The 16,760-nt window shown below is 36.2% G+C and overlaps 1 protein-coding gene across 1 annotated transcript in view; it reads left to right on the top strand.

Moving 5' to 3' along the window:
- Window positions 1–7,779: 7,779 nt before the first annotated feature.
- LOC134668679 (adenylate cyclase type 2-like) overlaps window positions 7,780–16,760 on the top strand; it is a 122,746-nt gene continuing 113,765 nt past the window's right edge. Inside the window, exon 1 of the mRNA XM_063526120.1 lies at window positions 7,780–8,228. Coding sequence (XP_063382190.1) covers window positions 8,192–8,228 — 37 coding nt within the window. The 5' untranslated portion in view covers window positions 7,780–8,191. The remainder of the gene's footprint in view (window positions 8,229–16,760) is intronic.

The raw sequence follows: 16,760 nt of genomic DNA, 5'->3' as shown, positions 1-16,760 counted from the left end.
TGGTCATGGGGTTAGTTAAGACTCGGGATGGCTTGTCCGAGATTTTTGTAACCTCTTTCCTCTATAAACGCGTCTTAAAACCTTTTTTTTATTACAGCCAACTATGGGCAGTCAAAGAAGCAGACTATGCGAGTGTTGTGTGACAAACGTTGATATTTTTTGCGTACAAGTTGTTAAAAAGTGTTCAACTGCACGTAGTTTAAAAGACTATCGGCCCGATTCGGGAAATGAATTAGAGATTCACTAGATTTGAAATAGTAAAGATATGTGACGTTCTACGGCAAAAGGTACCATTGCCCCGGCTGAATATTGGAGCGGCGTTAATAACAGCTTAAGCGCCAGCAGCCATAAGGTACCTTTTGTCGTGGAACGTCACATATCTTTACTATTTCATATCTAGTGAATCTTTAAATCATTTCCCGAATCGCACCGTATTGCATCTTCAAAATGTCGACAGCCAACCTCCATCCAGTCTTCTTACAATCACGGAAGGAACAACGCACTTGAAACTTTAAGGTAAGTAAATTCAAATTCAGCTTTGTTTCATTAATACTAGATATCTGAGTGAGATGGTTATCTCTAATTACTTAGTTATATGTATGTATATGTACCTATGTATAATATTTTACTCTCCAGCCTCCTGACTGCAACTACAGGAGCATGAGTACTAGGTTTTAAGGATAGGTGAGTGAAATGTCAACGCATCCATTGCATTTCGTGATTTTTTTTAATCAATTTCTTTTAAAGCTGGTCAAGCAAATCTTGTCAGTAAAAAAAGGCGCGAAATTCAAAGTTTCTATGGGACGATATCCCTTCGCGCCTACATTTTTCAAATTTGCCGCCTTTTTCTACTGACAAGATCTGCTTGACCAAGTATATATGGCTGCAGAGTTGCCGACTGTTCCCAGCAGGCGCGGATTTTCATCTACACGTGAAGTCATAAAATATTTGAGCGGCCTCGCCAGAATGGAAGGATTTACTGCTTCATTCCGCCTCGCCTGATTATTTAGTGTGCGACATGAGCCGTGTACGTATGTGAGCGGCTGGTTAAAAATGCTTTTCATTTTTTGTAGCCGCAGCCAAAGAGAATTAAGCACACAGGTTTGAAATAATTTGTATCGTAGGTACTTAATACTTAGTAAGGGAGCGCAAATTTAAAATTGTTCTTAGTTTTTTTTGGTAATGTGTTAAATGTAGGCATGTTTATTTACCTAAGTCATCAACTCATCATCATCATTTTATTTAAGAGTTAGACTCTGATCGGTCAGTATACCTATGTGAAAACGGTAAGTAGATTACGTTATTCAAGCGGTAAAGCCTACGTACGGCTAAGGCTTCCCCTCACTAAAAAGTATGGGAATTTTCAGCTCAATTGAATAATGGGAAAAAGATCTAATTTAGCTCGCTAGATTTGATTACAGACATACTTACAGACAATGGGACAGGTGAGACTGAAATAAAAGCTTGTATAGTAACAGCACCAGTCATGGGACATTTAAGAGGAAATTTGGAGTATTTATGATATTTCCCGTATACATGTAAATGGTCTACCGCTTGGCGTGTTAAAAGATGAAAGTCCTATCCTTCTTTCATGTTTTAGGCGTGTTGTATGAAAGATACAGCAATTAGTTTCCACATATTTAACAAATTAAAACTATGCTTTTTTTCTCCAGTCATGGACACCAAAGCTCCAGTAATGGGCCCCCGGTAATGGACGTGGATCCAGTAATGGCCCCCCTATAATGGACATTGCTCTATCAGTATAAAATATTGAAATGGGGAATAAGTTACGACAAAAAAATCAATTTTTGGTATAAGCTTTTATCGCTGAATGTATTTTTCTTTCCACAGCCAATTATTATTGTATTAGATCCATCGAGACAATTCTAATATACCCAAACACAATTAGTTAGGGTTTATTGCGATAAAGTTCCCATGGCCACCTCCTGTCTCCATCATCAGATTAGGTCCATGTTATCATAATATTGCATTATCATCCGATTTGCATACTTAATTACGTACTTACACAAAATTTCAACGGAATCGGAAATCGAAAAGTGGCTCAAATTCAGCTACCAAGATTGGACCCACACTAACTAACAGGGCAAGTTAAATAAAAGTTTGAAAAAACGATATTAATTTATCCGAAGTCCGAGAATGGTGTACCCTTGTTTTGCCGACAAACTTTTCATCGAATATTATTTCATCGACAACGATTCATCGAAACGTTAGTACTAGTAATATTGTTTGGCGTTATTTTGTTTCATATACTATTTATTTCATTTTTTCTTACTGCGTAGAAATACTATTCAACGAATATTACTTGATCGCTAATTCGTTTCAAAATATTTTAATTGGCACAACTACTAAACATCGCAATTCATTTGTTCGACGAATTACTTTAATACATTTTTATATGTCGTACTATACATTTATACATTTTTCTGTTGTAAGAATTTTAGATTTAGGTTAGGTTAGAACTGCAACCCCACACAGAAACGAACGGCTATCAAAGTCGGTTTAGGTTAGGTTAGAACTGCAACCCCACACAGAAACGAACGGCTATCGAAGTCGGTTTAGGTTAGGTTAGAACTGCGACCCCACACAGAAACGAACGGCTTTCAAAGTAGGTTTAGGTTAGGTTAGAACTGTGACCCCACACAGAAACGAACGGCTTTCAAAGTAGGTTTTGGTTAGGTTAGAACTGTGACCCTACACAGAAACGGACGGCTTTTAAAGTAGGTTTAGGTTAGTTTAGAACTGCGACCCCACACAGAAACGAACGGCTATCAAAGTAGGTTTAAGTTAGGTTAGAACTGCGACCCCACACAGAAACGAACGGCTATCAAAGTAGGTTTAGGTTAGGTTAGAACTGCGACCCCACACAGAAACGAACGGCTTTCAAAGTAGGTTTAGGTTAGGTTAGAACTGTGACCCCACACAGAAACGAACGGCTTTCAAAGTAGGTTTTGGTTAGGTTAGAACTGTGACCCTACACAGAAACGGACGGCTTTTAAAGTAGGTTTAGGTTTGTTTAGAACTGCGACCCCACACAGAAACGAACGGCTATCAAAGTAGGTTTAGGTTAGGTTAGAACTGCGACCCCACACAGAAACGAACGGCTATCAAAGTAGGTTTAGGTTAGGTTAGAACTGCGACCCCACACAGAAACGAACGGCTTTGTATGTATGTATTTACTTTATTGTACATAGAAATATAAACACGAGAAACACAGTTACAGAGTCAATTAAATACAACAAAGGCGAACTTATCCCTGAATGGGATCTCTTCCAGTTAACCTTTGAGGAAATGAGTAGAACAGAAGTAACGATGAATGACAAACAAAGCAAAAGTGTACAATCCCTAAAATAAATAAAATGCACGTTTTGAATACACATTACTCCAAATATACATAAATAGAAATATAACAATACAAGAGTACATATACATATAATATATATAGGTATAAATAAAAATAAATAAATACTCAACATATAATATAAATAGATATATAGATATTATTTCGAACCAGAAAAGTAAAGGAAATGAAAGAAATAGGTACTTAATCGGGAAAAACAGAATTATCTAAGTATCGGAAAGCCACAATTTTCTAAGCCTCTCCTTGAGTGATACTACAGATTGGGATTGCCTCACGGACACCGGAATCTCGTTCCATAACTTAGCGGCGTGGACAGTAAAGGATTAGGACATAAAGGCTTTCAAAGTAGGTTTAGGTTAGGTTAGAACTGCGACCCTACACAGAAATGAACGGCTTAAATTATACCTATTTATAATTTGGCCAAAATGAAAATGGCAGCCTTGTTTCGATAAGAAATATTACAAATTGAAGTAATTTTACGCGTAATAAATTTTATTAAATACATATACAAAATGAAATAAGAAAACCCGTAAAGAAATACCACGATATAAACTATATACAAAATAACTCAAGTACCAATTAAAAGTCTCCGATTTAAATTTACTAGTATCGATTCTTCGACTCAATAACTTGTCGATGAAATCAAAATACTTGAAACGTTGACTTCGAAATAACATTCGATGAAATGTCTGTCGGCAATTCAAGGGTAAACCTCCGAGAATACCTCCTGATTGACATATTTCGTAACTACATTTTACTTTTGTATTGTTTAAACATGAAATTATGGCATGGCAAGCATCATTCTGTCAATTGTCCCATCATAGGAGGTACGCAGTTTTACAGCTCCTATAATGGGATTGGGCCAAATACCACTATTTTTTTTACATCTGTGGAGTCACAACATAGTGTGTTGTATACCTTATCTCATGGTAAATTAAATTACCAAAACACATTCTAGTTTTCATCAAGTATTAATTAATTGAAATTTAATAAATTAACTCACCTCTCTTAGCGAAGTTGTTAAGAATTCGTAGTGGTATTTTTTTTCAGTGACACGACAACTTTTGGGTTGACGCCAATTTCTTAAAAAGCAACCAAGTTTAATGAAACTTCAAACTGAAACAGCTCTAGGACTCTTATTTATGATAATATACAGCCAGTGTTTATAAACTACTTTTAGATACTTATTTTAGAGGAATTATGTTTTTTTGTCCCATTACTGGTTCCACGCCCATTATAGGGTATACTACTCTTCTTCTTCCTCGCGTTATCCCGGCATTTCGCCGCGGCTCATGGGAGCCTGGGGTCCGCTTGTCAACTAATCCCATGATTTGACGTAGGCAACTAGTTTTTACGAAAGCGACTGCCATCTGACCTTCCAACCCAGAGGGTAAACTAGGCCTTATTGGGACTAGTCCGGTTTCCTCACGATGTTTTCCTTCACCGAAAAGCGACTGGTAAATATCAAATGATATTTCGTACATAAGTTCCGAAAAACTCATTGGTACGAGCCGGGATTTGAACCCGCGACGTCCAGATTGCAAGTCGCACGCTCTCACCGCTAGGCCACCAGCGCTTTATAGGGTATACTACTATATATAAATAATTAACGCCATCTTACAATTATTTTTCCAAATGACTCCAAGCGAAGCTCTATCGACTCTGGACCTAGCATCCCAATTTATTTATTAACCTTTTAACGCCATAAGGGTGTCAGAAATTATGCAAAATGTAATCCTATCACTTTGCAATTCTAAATTATATTGGGAAATATATTCCCTCTGCCTTTTAAAGGCTTAATGGACGCCAAAGCGATTCCGCATCCAGGGACAGGAACCGGTTACCTTAACCGGGGTTTTTCATAGGGTTATTTTAGAGGTGTTTATAAAAACCCCTATCATAACGGTAACCGTTTAATAAGGTAACACTTTGATTCGGTAACCGTATCAGATCGAGTTAACCTCTGTTACCGGTAACCGAAATAAAAACCCAGTCTATTCAGTTACCTCATTATGAGGTTTTTGACCTGTTCAAACGATTGTAATCTTTACGCACACTTAAATTCAACTTATTATTGAATAACCGAGGTTGGCATGGGCGGTCTATGAAGCCTCCAGCACAAACAAGTTTTTTTGCCGTTCCTTTGTTAATCTTTATACCTAACTGTGTGGTGTGTTCTTATTATAAATATTATTATATTATTAATAAAATTGTTAAAATAAATAAAGTAAATTTTTATTTACTAAAACTAAAATAATTAATATAAATAAAGGGAATAAATTAAATAAATTAGATTAATTAAATAAATTATATAAATAATATATATTAAATAAATAAATTAAATAAATTGAAATTATTCAATGAATAAAATTAATAAAATAAATAAAATAATTAAATACAAAAAAAAAATAACGAAAATAAATAAATAAAGTCAATAAAATCAACAAAATATAAATAAAGTAAATAAACTATTTTTTTAGTTCTGACGGCACATCATTAAAACTACTTTAAATGTAGCAAACCAGTAAGCAACCGATAATAAAGGTTACCATAACTGAATGAAAACCTGTTAAAAACCCTTAACAAAAACCCTATCGCGATGGGGTTTTGAGATTAACTCGGTTAAAGGTTAGGGTTACCGTTTCAATAAGCTTACCATTACAATCAGGTAACAGTATGATAGGGTTACCGAATGATAAGGTAACCGAATCGATTGGGTTACCGAATTGATAGGATTAAGCGTAAAGAGGGGTTTTCCGGTCCTTGCCGCATACAAATCATCGCCATTAAACTATTGCTTGAAGCATCCTGCGTCTTGGGCTGTTATCCATTTATTCCCTTCGTCAAGTAACCAATCAGTGGAGCCAGAATAAGGTGGACCTCTAAATTGGTTAACAAGACGTGTAATAGGAGATCAATCTTACACTGGTTGGAGTGGTTGGTTTTATTTAGATCAGGGAATAAGTCTTGTCAGGACATCCTGATGTGGGATTCTACTTGTGGACCAACGACCTTTGCAAAGGACATGATTTAGTCACTCGGCATGAGGGCCTACCGCGAACCACGTTCGACGTCTTACCTCTCGTCGCAGTTGTAAATTCGTACTTAAGAGTGACAGGGAGGCAACACGTCGAACGTTGTTCGCGGTAGGCCCGATGATTCGAACAATGCTTATAAGAAGTCATTCATTCATTCTTTTAAAATTATGGCTTCAGTCCAGTCCAGTGGGACTATTTTGCCAGTATCAATGTATTAGGAGCTAAATACGACGACTAAAAATTGTACGGTTAGTACAAGATAGTGTACGGTGAATTGAAAATTTCGATTCCCATCCAAAATTATGAGATTTTCACGATGTAGAAATTTCGAAAATTTTGGAAATTTTCCGATGGCACATCAGTTAGCTATAACCCATGACTTGACGCAGCTACGCAGTAGAACGAGATCAGAATAACTGCGCCTCGTACACTCACCAAGATCTGCCCAAAAACATGTATGTCGGGCTTAACGGTTATTCCCATAGTAATTTTTTTACGTGCAAACGTGTCCTGTAAGATCATTCAGTTTTTTATAGTCAAGCGGGGGATAATAAAAACCTTCTTCTATGGGGGTAATGGAGGGCATTAATTTTATCGTAATAATGTAACGCTTTCAGGGATGGTTTCTTTATTATTTGGGAAAATGCATGGGAAATTGTGTAGAGAAATGTGAAAATTACCTGTTTGTTACACTTTACAGGCTATCACCTACATGTAAGTACGTATCTACGCTAATGGGTACTTACTCGTATTTATAGCTTAGGTACGTATTTATAAGCAATTTTTTTTGGGACATATCTTATTAATTACGTGACAGATGTAAAATTATTTAGCATTGTTCAATTATACATTCGATCCCATAACTATTTTATTTTTGTATGTTAATTCAATGTCCATGTTAAATTTTATGTTATTTCAAAATTATTTTTTTAAACGAGTGCGTAATTTCGATTGCAAGGCGGTTAGGTTTGAGTGACTCTTAATTCTAGACACCACTTGCTGTTAGAAAAGTCATGCTTCAAAAATAATTCTGCAGTCATCATACAGATGTTCGGCAAAAAATGAAAGCCGACGTCTTCCATTATTCAAACTAGATAAACATTGTTCTGCGGTAAGCATTTTTAACGTCACATCGTTTGAAGTAATTTTCTGATTCATGGTTATGGTAAAATTATAAATGATCCGTCTACCGCTATACCTCGCTACGAAACCAACCGTTACATTATTCATCAAATAATCGCAGGTTTACCTTTGGTATAGAAACTAAAATTAACGAAAAAAATGCGTTACATTCCAACAGTTACAGCAATTACGTTTTTGCTTGGCAATTGAAAGAGATCCAGACAAACGAAGAAACTAAAATAAATCAAATTCGTTCCGTGCAATTGCCAGCCAGTGTATACAAACAATAATATTCCCGCTTAATTGCACATACGAATCTTTTCATTTTGTACAATCAACTGAAATAGAACAGTGTTAGACCAACGTCTGTCGCATCGGGACGTGTGTGTCGGACTTTAAAAAAAACAAACGCTCGTTGGCGCGATAATATTGACGCGAACGACTTGTAACTTTTTCGAAAAGGTTCTTTTTTGGTAAACATACTTAGTCGTGATAAAAATAGGATTAAAACGTAAAATTATGAGTACTTATAAATATTTATTCAGTGTTTTCGTGTGAAGACATGCGTGACAAGGTCGATTTAGCGACAATTTTAAGTGAGTGAGCTAATAAAATCCAGTGATTTGTGTGTGACAGTGTTTCAGTTATTATCATGGCCGACACAGAAAATCCAGTGGATAAAAATGAAGGTAAACGTAATTTGTCGTCGAAAATGCTATGTACCTACCGATATTCCGAAGGTCGCTTTTAATTGCCCGTTAGTTTAGTATTTTATCCAAGGCAAAGCCACAACTAAATACCGCGTGCACCGCCAACCAATAAATCTTCATTTTCCAAGAAATTGCCATTAGACGAAAGCCGTACGAAATGATAACATATTATATTCGTAAGTACTATGTTGGTAGCAGGCTGTAAAATAAAAATAACTCTTGATTACACCGTTCTTTATAACACGGCAGGATACGCTGTTCCGTGACAATAACGCTGGCTGAATAAAGTAGATATTTAAATGTCGACTGAAGTGTCTATGGCTATAGAAAAAAAAGATAAATATTTGATATAGTACACACCTAATTGCACACCTAGAAGGTACAATTTCAGGAAAACAATTGATTAAAAATCCACAGACGGACAAAAAAGTTTATTAAAAAATACCTATATTTCGTTTTTTAGTATGTAACTAAAATGTGTTTCTTTCAACCAGGTTGTTACATTAAAATCCCGCTAACACCAATTTGTTGTTTCCACCGATAACACCAAACAACATTTACCGTCATAACCGACCAATCAAATCAGTGCACTTTTCATATTGCAAGTTCCGTTCCATGGAGACTTATTCTGCTTACAGGTGCAATTAGATCAGTATTTACCGAATTTACGTCATATTATAGTTACTAAGAAAAAAATAAATGACCGAGGCCTCCATTGCCCAGGGCTGGAATCGAACCAGCGTGCTCTGCTATCGCGGCTGGTGCCTAATAAGCAATCTAAATAAGCATAGATGGCCTTACATGAAGGGCTACCAAGCTTCAACATTTTCCATGGAAAATTTAGCCACAAAAATGCGTCATGCCCTATGGAATTATAATGATGTTAAACTCTCGAATAATTCCAACGTAAACCTTGGAGATATATAAATAAATTCCGCGTAAAATCTACAAAATACCGCCAATTAAAACCCTAGAAAGGCTAAGGAGCTAATTATACTTGTAAATTTAATAATTACCAGGCCGCTAATGAATAATTTGAATGGATATTAGAATTATAGTATAAATTAGCTTGCTACGGCTTGGCAAAGTTTTAGAGATTTAATTAAATATTCAATAAAAGTAGAACATTTTGTTTAAATGTACGAGTAGGTCTCAGAATTTTGATAAACGGCGCACTTGGTGCCCATTCATAATAAAAAAATGTATGTTAGTATGTAAGGTATTTGTAATATGGGCCTTGTTGTCTGATTTAAATTTCAAAAAAAAAATCAATGGCCTCTCAAAACGTCACCGTTAATTGATTTTCAATAAATTGCGGTATTTGATTGGTCGATTGAATTCGTTACTCCTACCACCAATTATCTTAATTTTAAATTTTTAAATTTTTATCACAAAAAGACTTACATGGTACATTTACATTTTTATATTCCGCCAAACTGAGGACAGTTTGTTGGCGGATAAAACGCTCTCTATCCTCTTGTGTTCTACCCACTTAATTTACATACTTATACCAGTTATACCTTGTACAAACACTACTTATACAGCCATTTATTGCAAGGTCTGTAGAAGCCTTAAGGCAATCTCGTAGCGCTACGTCGCCGACGTCGTTGTAGCGCATAAAAGCGTTTTTACATTGTCCGACACGACATCAGATGTAGGATCCTGATCCTGATCCTACATCTGATATCGGATCCTCTGTTGCAATGATAAAATATAGTGTTTAATAGCCCTGTGTTGGGTGAAAAGTAAAACTATACCTACGTACCGAACACACATTTCCATCCCATTTCAAATTTCCCAACTGAAACCCATTTTTATTGTCATTGGACCATTCCGTATCAATGACAAACCATAGATCACTCTTAAAACTTTTTAATAAACACGCTTTTAGTTGCCAGTACACCCACAGTACCACTGGTCGAATATAAACGGTTAAACGCACGAATTATAAAAGCGGGGTCGCAATTCCCGCCATTTAATAATTCATAGAGTGAGCTCGTGTCTCTGGCCGCGTAGCCAAGATGCCGATCGCTTACGCTCCGTAGCGATCGAAACGTAACTGTCACTTTCGCACTAATATGGAAGAGTGATAGAGAGACATAATGCTTTTCGTTGTCGAAGCGATAGCGATTGTAACCTTGGCTAGGCCGGCTGGCTTGGATTGAAAATAAAAATGTTTCGCTTTTGGAATGAGGGTGCGATCATTGTAAAAATATTTGATCATTTTGATGTTGTTACTGGGTTCCCGTGTGGCTGAGATTTTGTTTGCATTGCCATACGCGGGATAATATTTTATTCAGTGCACAAATATAAAGTGAAAGTCTGCAGCGATTTTGATAGCCCACGCAGTGCAAGTGTTATTTTAAACATCAAACTTCTATAAAATTATGACGTATAAATAACACTTGCACTGCGTGAGCTGTCAAAATCGCTGCAGACTTTTCTTTGTAGAACTCTAGTTAGTATCGCCAACAAAACTTATTGGCAATAATTTTAAAAGTGTAACAATTTATGTTTTAATTTTCACGGAATATTTCATTTACTGATACCACAAAATTGTCTATAATAAGTACGGTGGAATGTGGAATGAAGCAAAGTCATACGAAGAGTAGGGTTCGGAGCTCATTTATGTACAGTCGCCATCAGATATATCGGAGCGGTCAAGGTGTTCACAATATCTGAACACGCCTCTAACGCCCTGACAATAGAGGCGTGTTCAGATATTTGTGAGCACCTTGGCCGCTCCGATATATCCGATGGCGACTGTAGCTCTTGTTCACATTTATTCGGACTACGATATGCAATTGCTGTCTTTAAATGTACATTTACCCGTTGATAAATTGCTTGTACACAAAATAACAGGGTCCTGTTTATTCTCACCGGTCCAAGACTGGATCACGTAAACGTCCCTGTCCAGTTTGACGGCTATTAATGGCACTTCAAAGGCTATTCATGACACTGACTGTATCCAAACATTGGGACAACGAGCTTTATGCGTGAAACAGGAATATCACAGAGTATGGAATATCCACTGGGGAAATCTACGAAACATGCTTCGTTCGAAAAACATTCAAGTCCAAAAAATTATCAACAGGGTTTTAAGGTTTATCCCACTCCTATTTTAGAGTTATCGATTATAGGATGACTCACGTTAGACCGGGCCGTGTCTGGGCCGGAGCTTCCGGCGCTTAATTTTCTATGACACGATAGGCGATCAGATGATGCTTTGCACAGTCAGCAGCAGAAGTTGCTAAGCGGGCCAGGTGTTCAAAATGCTCTTGACGCGACTTTATTGTTAAGAGAATAAGAGCGTGTCAAGGTAATTTTGAGCACCTCGCCCGCTTAGCAACTTCTGCTGCTGACTGCACATAGGAAACGATGCCCCGGAAGCTCCAGCCCGGACACGGCCCGGTCTAACGTGAGTCATCCAAGAGTGTAAGGGCAAAATGATGACATAATTTCTGTATTCTATAATTTGGGGAAGGCGTTAACTCTTTCAAGGGCAAACAATTTTTAAAGGTTCGGTTTAGGTTTAAAGATATTTATTCTCATAAAATACAATACAAGTCACTTACACGAGAAAGGTTGTGAGTTCAAGCCTCCTTGACGCTAAATTGTTCTAGAGATTCTGGCTAACTAGGAAAGGAAAATACAGTTATACCTAAATTGCGTCATAAAGAGTTTATTAAACTGCTCATCCCACTTCAATCCCACTTCCTGATTTTATAACGAATGATAAAAAAAGGTATATACGGACTTTTTCTATCAATTTGATTGATCAGTTAGGGTTTGATCACGTAGAAGCGTTAAGAGTTAAACGGCGTTCTTGGTAGGAATTTCTTATCGTTTGAAATTTCACTAAACATGCCTGATCGTAAAACTTTGTCGTGTACTAAAAGCGTCACTTGCACTCTTGAGTGACCATGTGTGTGCCTTATATCGTTGCAATAAGATACTCGAACGGTCATTTAATAGTGACAATGGAATTTCAAGGTGAACTTTAAAAAATATTTGTATTCTTGTTTGTCTCAGAAACTTTCCTACATACTATGTAAGTGTAAGCACGTACGTAGACCTGCTAATTTCACAGTATGGAACATCAAAATCATAATACAATACACAACACTGGCAATTTCACGGTTTACATCACTCTGATTGCAATGGGAATTCTCCAGCTGTAGTTTAATTTCAACGAATTAGTTTAATTAAATGTTAGTTTTGGATTTAGTTTCTGCTTGCCCTTAAATATCCAAGGGTAACTGCTGGTATCATAACATGACCTTAACTGCTCTATTATTAATGTAATTCAGAATCTAATTTTCTAATTTAAAATTAATCTAATTGGACAATCTAGTAATACGAAGTTGTTACCTAAAAACACAACTGAGTCCTACATTTCGAGTATAAATAATAAAGAATAAGAAACCATTTATTGCAACACAAAAAGCATACAGGTTATAAAAATAATAAGATTAAAAAATTGCGTGGCAAAAGGAACGGGCTCAGCATAAATTATGCTGCACGCTGATTTCATTACAAATTGCCTGCGCAGCGCTGATTTTCAGTCCGTCCTCTTCACTGTCACCGTCATCAAAGAATTCCGTAATATGTATATGGTTATTTCGAAATTATTGCAAAAAAATCGCTTTTGATCCCTCAGATCTAAAGCACGCGGTTGTTTTACGCGATAAATGCAGCGTTAAGCCGACCACTGACTAACAGTCCGCCGGACGATATCGGCCGGTCAGTTGTTCGGAACTGTCAAATTTTTGTTCTAATTGACAGGCCGAATCGTCCGGCGGCCTTAGTCAGTGGTCGGCTTTAAACGCAATGCGTTTGCCACACACCCATTTTACATCAAAATCTAATGAAATGACAGTACCCAACAAACAATTAGGCGACACTTAGCACTTATTTTATCACCTAAAGACATATAACGGCTGTAGAATAGCTATATACTCTAAGCTTACAGGCTTTGGTGACATCAAGGTCTTTAAGAGGTCCATGTATAGCTTTAAGATCCACAGTAGCCGTTTTGGCCGCTATAATGGATCTTAACCCTTATCTTGGCAAGGCTCAAAATATCTTAAATATAAACATTTTTTTAGTTTTTCGTCACCTATTGAGCTTACTAGACTATTAAAAAATAAGGAAAAAAATCCAGGATTTTCCAATTTCGGAAAATCATATGTATCATATTTGATACAGTGCCAATCCGTCGACAAACTAGTTACCTACTTTTTAGAAGAAAAATGCGGATTTTAATAAAAATAAAAGATGTAATGCAACAGAAATTATCATTTATTGCTAATTAAACGCAATCCAAAGCATCAGATAACTATTACACCTGTAAAAATAAATTATATCTACGAATACCTGATCACATGGGCGGAAAATTAGATCCCGTAAAGTTTCAAAAAATCCGTCAGCAAAAAGTTGAGTAAAATATGAAAAGTAAACAAATAATTTAAAAGTCAAAAAATTTTTTTTTTTTACTTTTGGGGCATTTTTGCCATGCACAGATTTTTCCGTGCTACGGGCTACGGCGTAGCAATTATGCTACAGCGTACGAATATACAGTTAAATAACATCTAGTACTTAAAAAAAAATCAAAGTTCAATGACTAAATAAGACGACAACTAATATTAAATACTTGAAACATGTTTTGTAACCCCACAAATATAAAAAAATAATAAAAACCTGTAAAACTATTTTGACGACAACTTGGCAATGTATTATATGTAATACAATCCTTTCGATATGTACATTTCCGAGTTCTTGGCAATGTATCAAATATAATACATAACAGTTTTATGTCAGCTTCTGTGTATTAAATGTTTTTAAATTCGAAAGCATTGTAAATATTTATGCACTAACAAATAGTTAATGCATCAAAATGTAGATTATGGAAAAATATATACTAATCTAAGAAATAAATGCAAAACATCCAGTGCGAACCGAAATCTGTTGTTTCCGTGGCGCCATGTTGATTATTACTAACTAATTTACAATGACACTTGTGTCCATTATTTTTTTCTATAAGTAAGGAGGGTACCTCGACTTATTGAGGGCAGAATTATTTTGTTAGGTACTACAGTGAATCTGCTAGATTTTTTTAAGTTCCATGTATCACGGGTGTTACGATGCCAAGATAAGGGTTAAGCAGCTAGTGTTATAGCTCAAAGTGAATTCTACCACCTTAACATCTATATGAGTAATAAGCAGCTGCAATTTTCACTTAAGGTTCTAAACAGGCGATAAAAACTCTTTTATAGCTCCGTTACTCGCAATCGCTTCTTAACTCTCTTGTCTCACTTACAGTCGAAAAGAGAAGTTATGAGTCACTTTTATAGATCATGTAGTCGCAGACGGGCGTTATTCAATACCTTAGTACATCTTATAGTGTTATGTTATTAGAGTCTTACTTACAACCTAAGCCTATAGCGCCATGTTAATATGACCGATGAATCGATAAGCAAAACAAAAACTGTTAATTAGAACGTAAATACTTAATAAAAATCGATACTTTTACTCAATATAGACATAATGTTAGTATTGTTGTATTTAAAACCGGACTTCACGTATATTGTGTAATTTTGCGAAAATTAAATACGGTGGACCACAATTTAAAAAATATTATATTCAGATAAATATGCAAAGGATCAGAGGCCCTTTAAAATTTTGTTAGTAATACATATAGTTATTGACAGTGTAATTAATTTCGCCATCTTAAATCCGCAGATAACACCGGCATCAGTGAACTAAAATAATTATTTGCTTTTATTTATCCGCCATTACATTTCACTTCAAGCTGTCACAGTGCAAGCTTACAAATAATAATACAAAATGGAAACATCTGCAACCAAAGCAGGCAGGGCTAAGGAAAAAATGTGCAATTACCTTCTTGAGTGTTACAAATATTGACTTTAAATGCTAATATACCATCTAAAGTTGAAAGTATCATCTATATAGCTCTACACTACTACTCAAACAGTTGGTAGTCGCTTATTTGGCACCCTTTTAAATCCTAATTTGTTAATCAACGCTATTACAGTACTACTTTAGCGCTCTTCTACTACAACAGTTTGTAGTCACCTATATGCAACCCATATAGCTCCTAAGAATTAATTAACACTATTGTAGCTCCACTATACCGCTCTTATGTCTCTTTTTTTATCCGCTAACCCTACTGTATAGCACTGTTATAAATCTTATGGTGATAAAATTTGTGCCCACACTCTAAAAAAAATTTGGTTGGCCCTATCAATATTTTGATAGTCGTAATCAAGCATCTTGATTCCATACGAGCCTAACAAGGACTTCGACATTTCAAATAAGGTAATTCTGATTGATCTTACTATTGCTATGTAACTGAGCCAACTAAGATCTTGTTCAATATATACATGAAAAAGAATTATGGTAACTAATTGACCCTAGTAAGATCAACTAAGCTTGATATTTATTGAATCAACCTACGTTACATAATTATGTCAACAAGTTAATAATAGATGCAAGGTATACAATTGTTAGGATTAATCAATACCTACTTTATTAGTTCAATCACAGATACACTTATTGTTTTAAGTAATCAGCTTTCATTGATTTATATAAGATCGTAATTGTTGTAATTAACTTAACGTCAACTAAGAAGAAACTGCTCTTAGTTGGTCTTCATTTTTTAGAGTGCAATCCGGGGTTAAAACGGGGTTATAGCCGGCTATAACTCCTATTTTTAGAGCACTAACTACACCTAAAGCGTAAATAGGCGCTTATATAAATCTCTTCTAACCCTTAAATTTAGCGCCTAATGTTAGTTGGGTAGAGTCGGATCAAGAAAAGTCTGCAGCGGATTTCATAGCCCACGCAGTGCGTCATTTATGCGTTATAATTTCATAGAAGTTTGACGTCTAAAATAACACGTGCACTACGGGGACTATCAAATCCGCTGCAGACTTTTCATGGACTGACTCTACATTGTTTTTTTATTATTATTGTGTTATGCAGTACCTAAACGCAGCGGTATGCGCACTGTTATTTTTCCTACATTCCGCTGATGCATGCGTTCAACTCTGCGTTTATCGTATAAAACAACCGCGCGCTTTGCTCAAGACTTGAAATATAAACAGAACCAAAAGAAGCTATGATTCTCGGCTTCATAAACATGGCAGTATTTTTAGTATTTCATTCGTTGATTCGTTTCTTGTTAAGGTGCGGATGCGGGTCGCTTCCAACCGGCACGTATGGAGGTCTAAGGGGGAGGCCTATGTTCAGCAGTGGACGTCTTATGGCTGAGATGATGATGATTCGTTGATATCTGACTCAGTCTATGCGACCTTCTTATTTTATTTCAGACTAGAAGGTTCTAGCAGCCTTATAGCTTGAGGACGGCTTTTACGGACGGAAACCATAAAAAATATGAGGAACCTGTAGGAAGTGTCACAAAAGTAACAGCTGACATTCGGGCGCGGCGCCAACATTGAAATCTTACACACGTTTTCTGTCATTGGCGCC

This window comes from Cydia fagiglandana, chromosome 11 (assembly GCF_963556715.1).
Source record: "Cydia fagiglandana chromosome 11, ilCydFagi1.1, whole genome shotgun sequence".
NCBI lineage: Eukaryota > Metazoa > Arthropoda > Insecta > Lepidoptera > Tortricidae > Cydia > Cydia fagiglandana.
The sequence above is the reverse complement of the archived record's forward strand: the minus strand, read 5'-3'. Positions and strand labels throughout refer to the sequence as shown.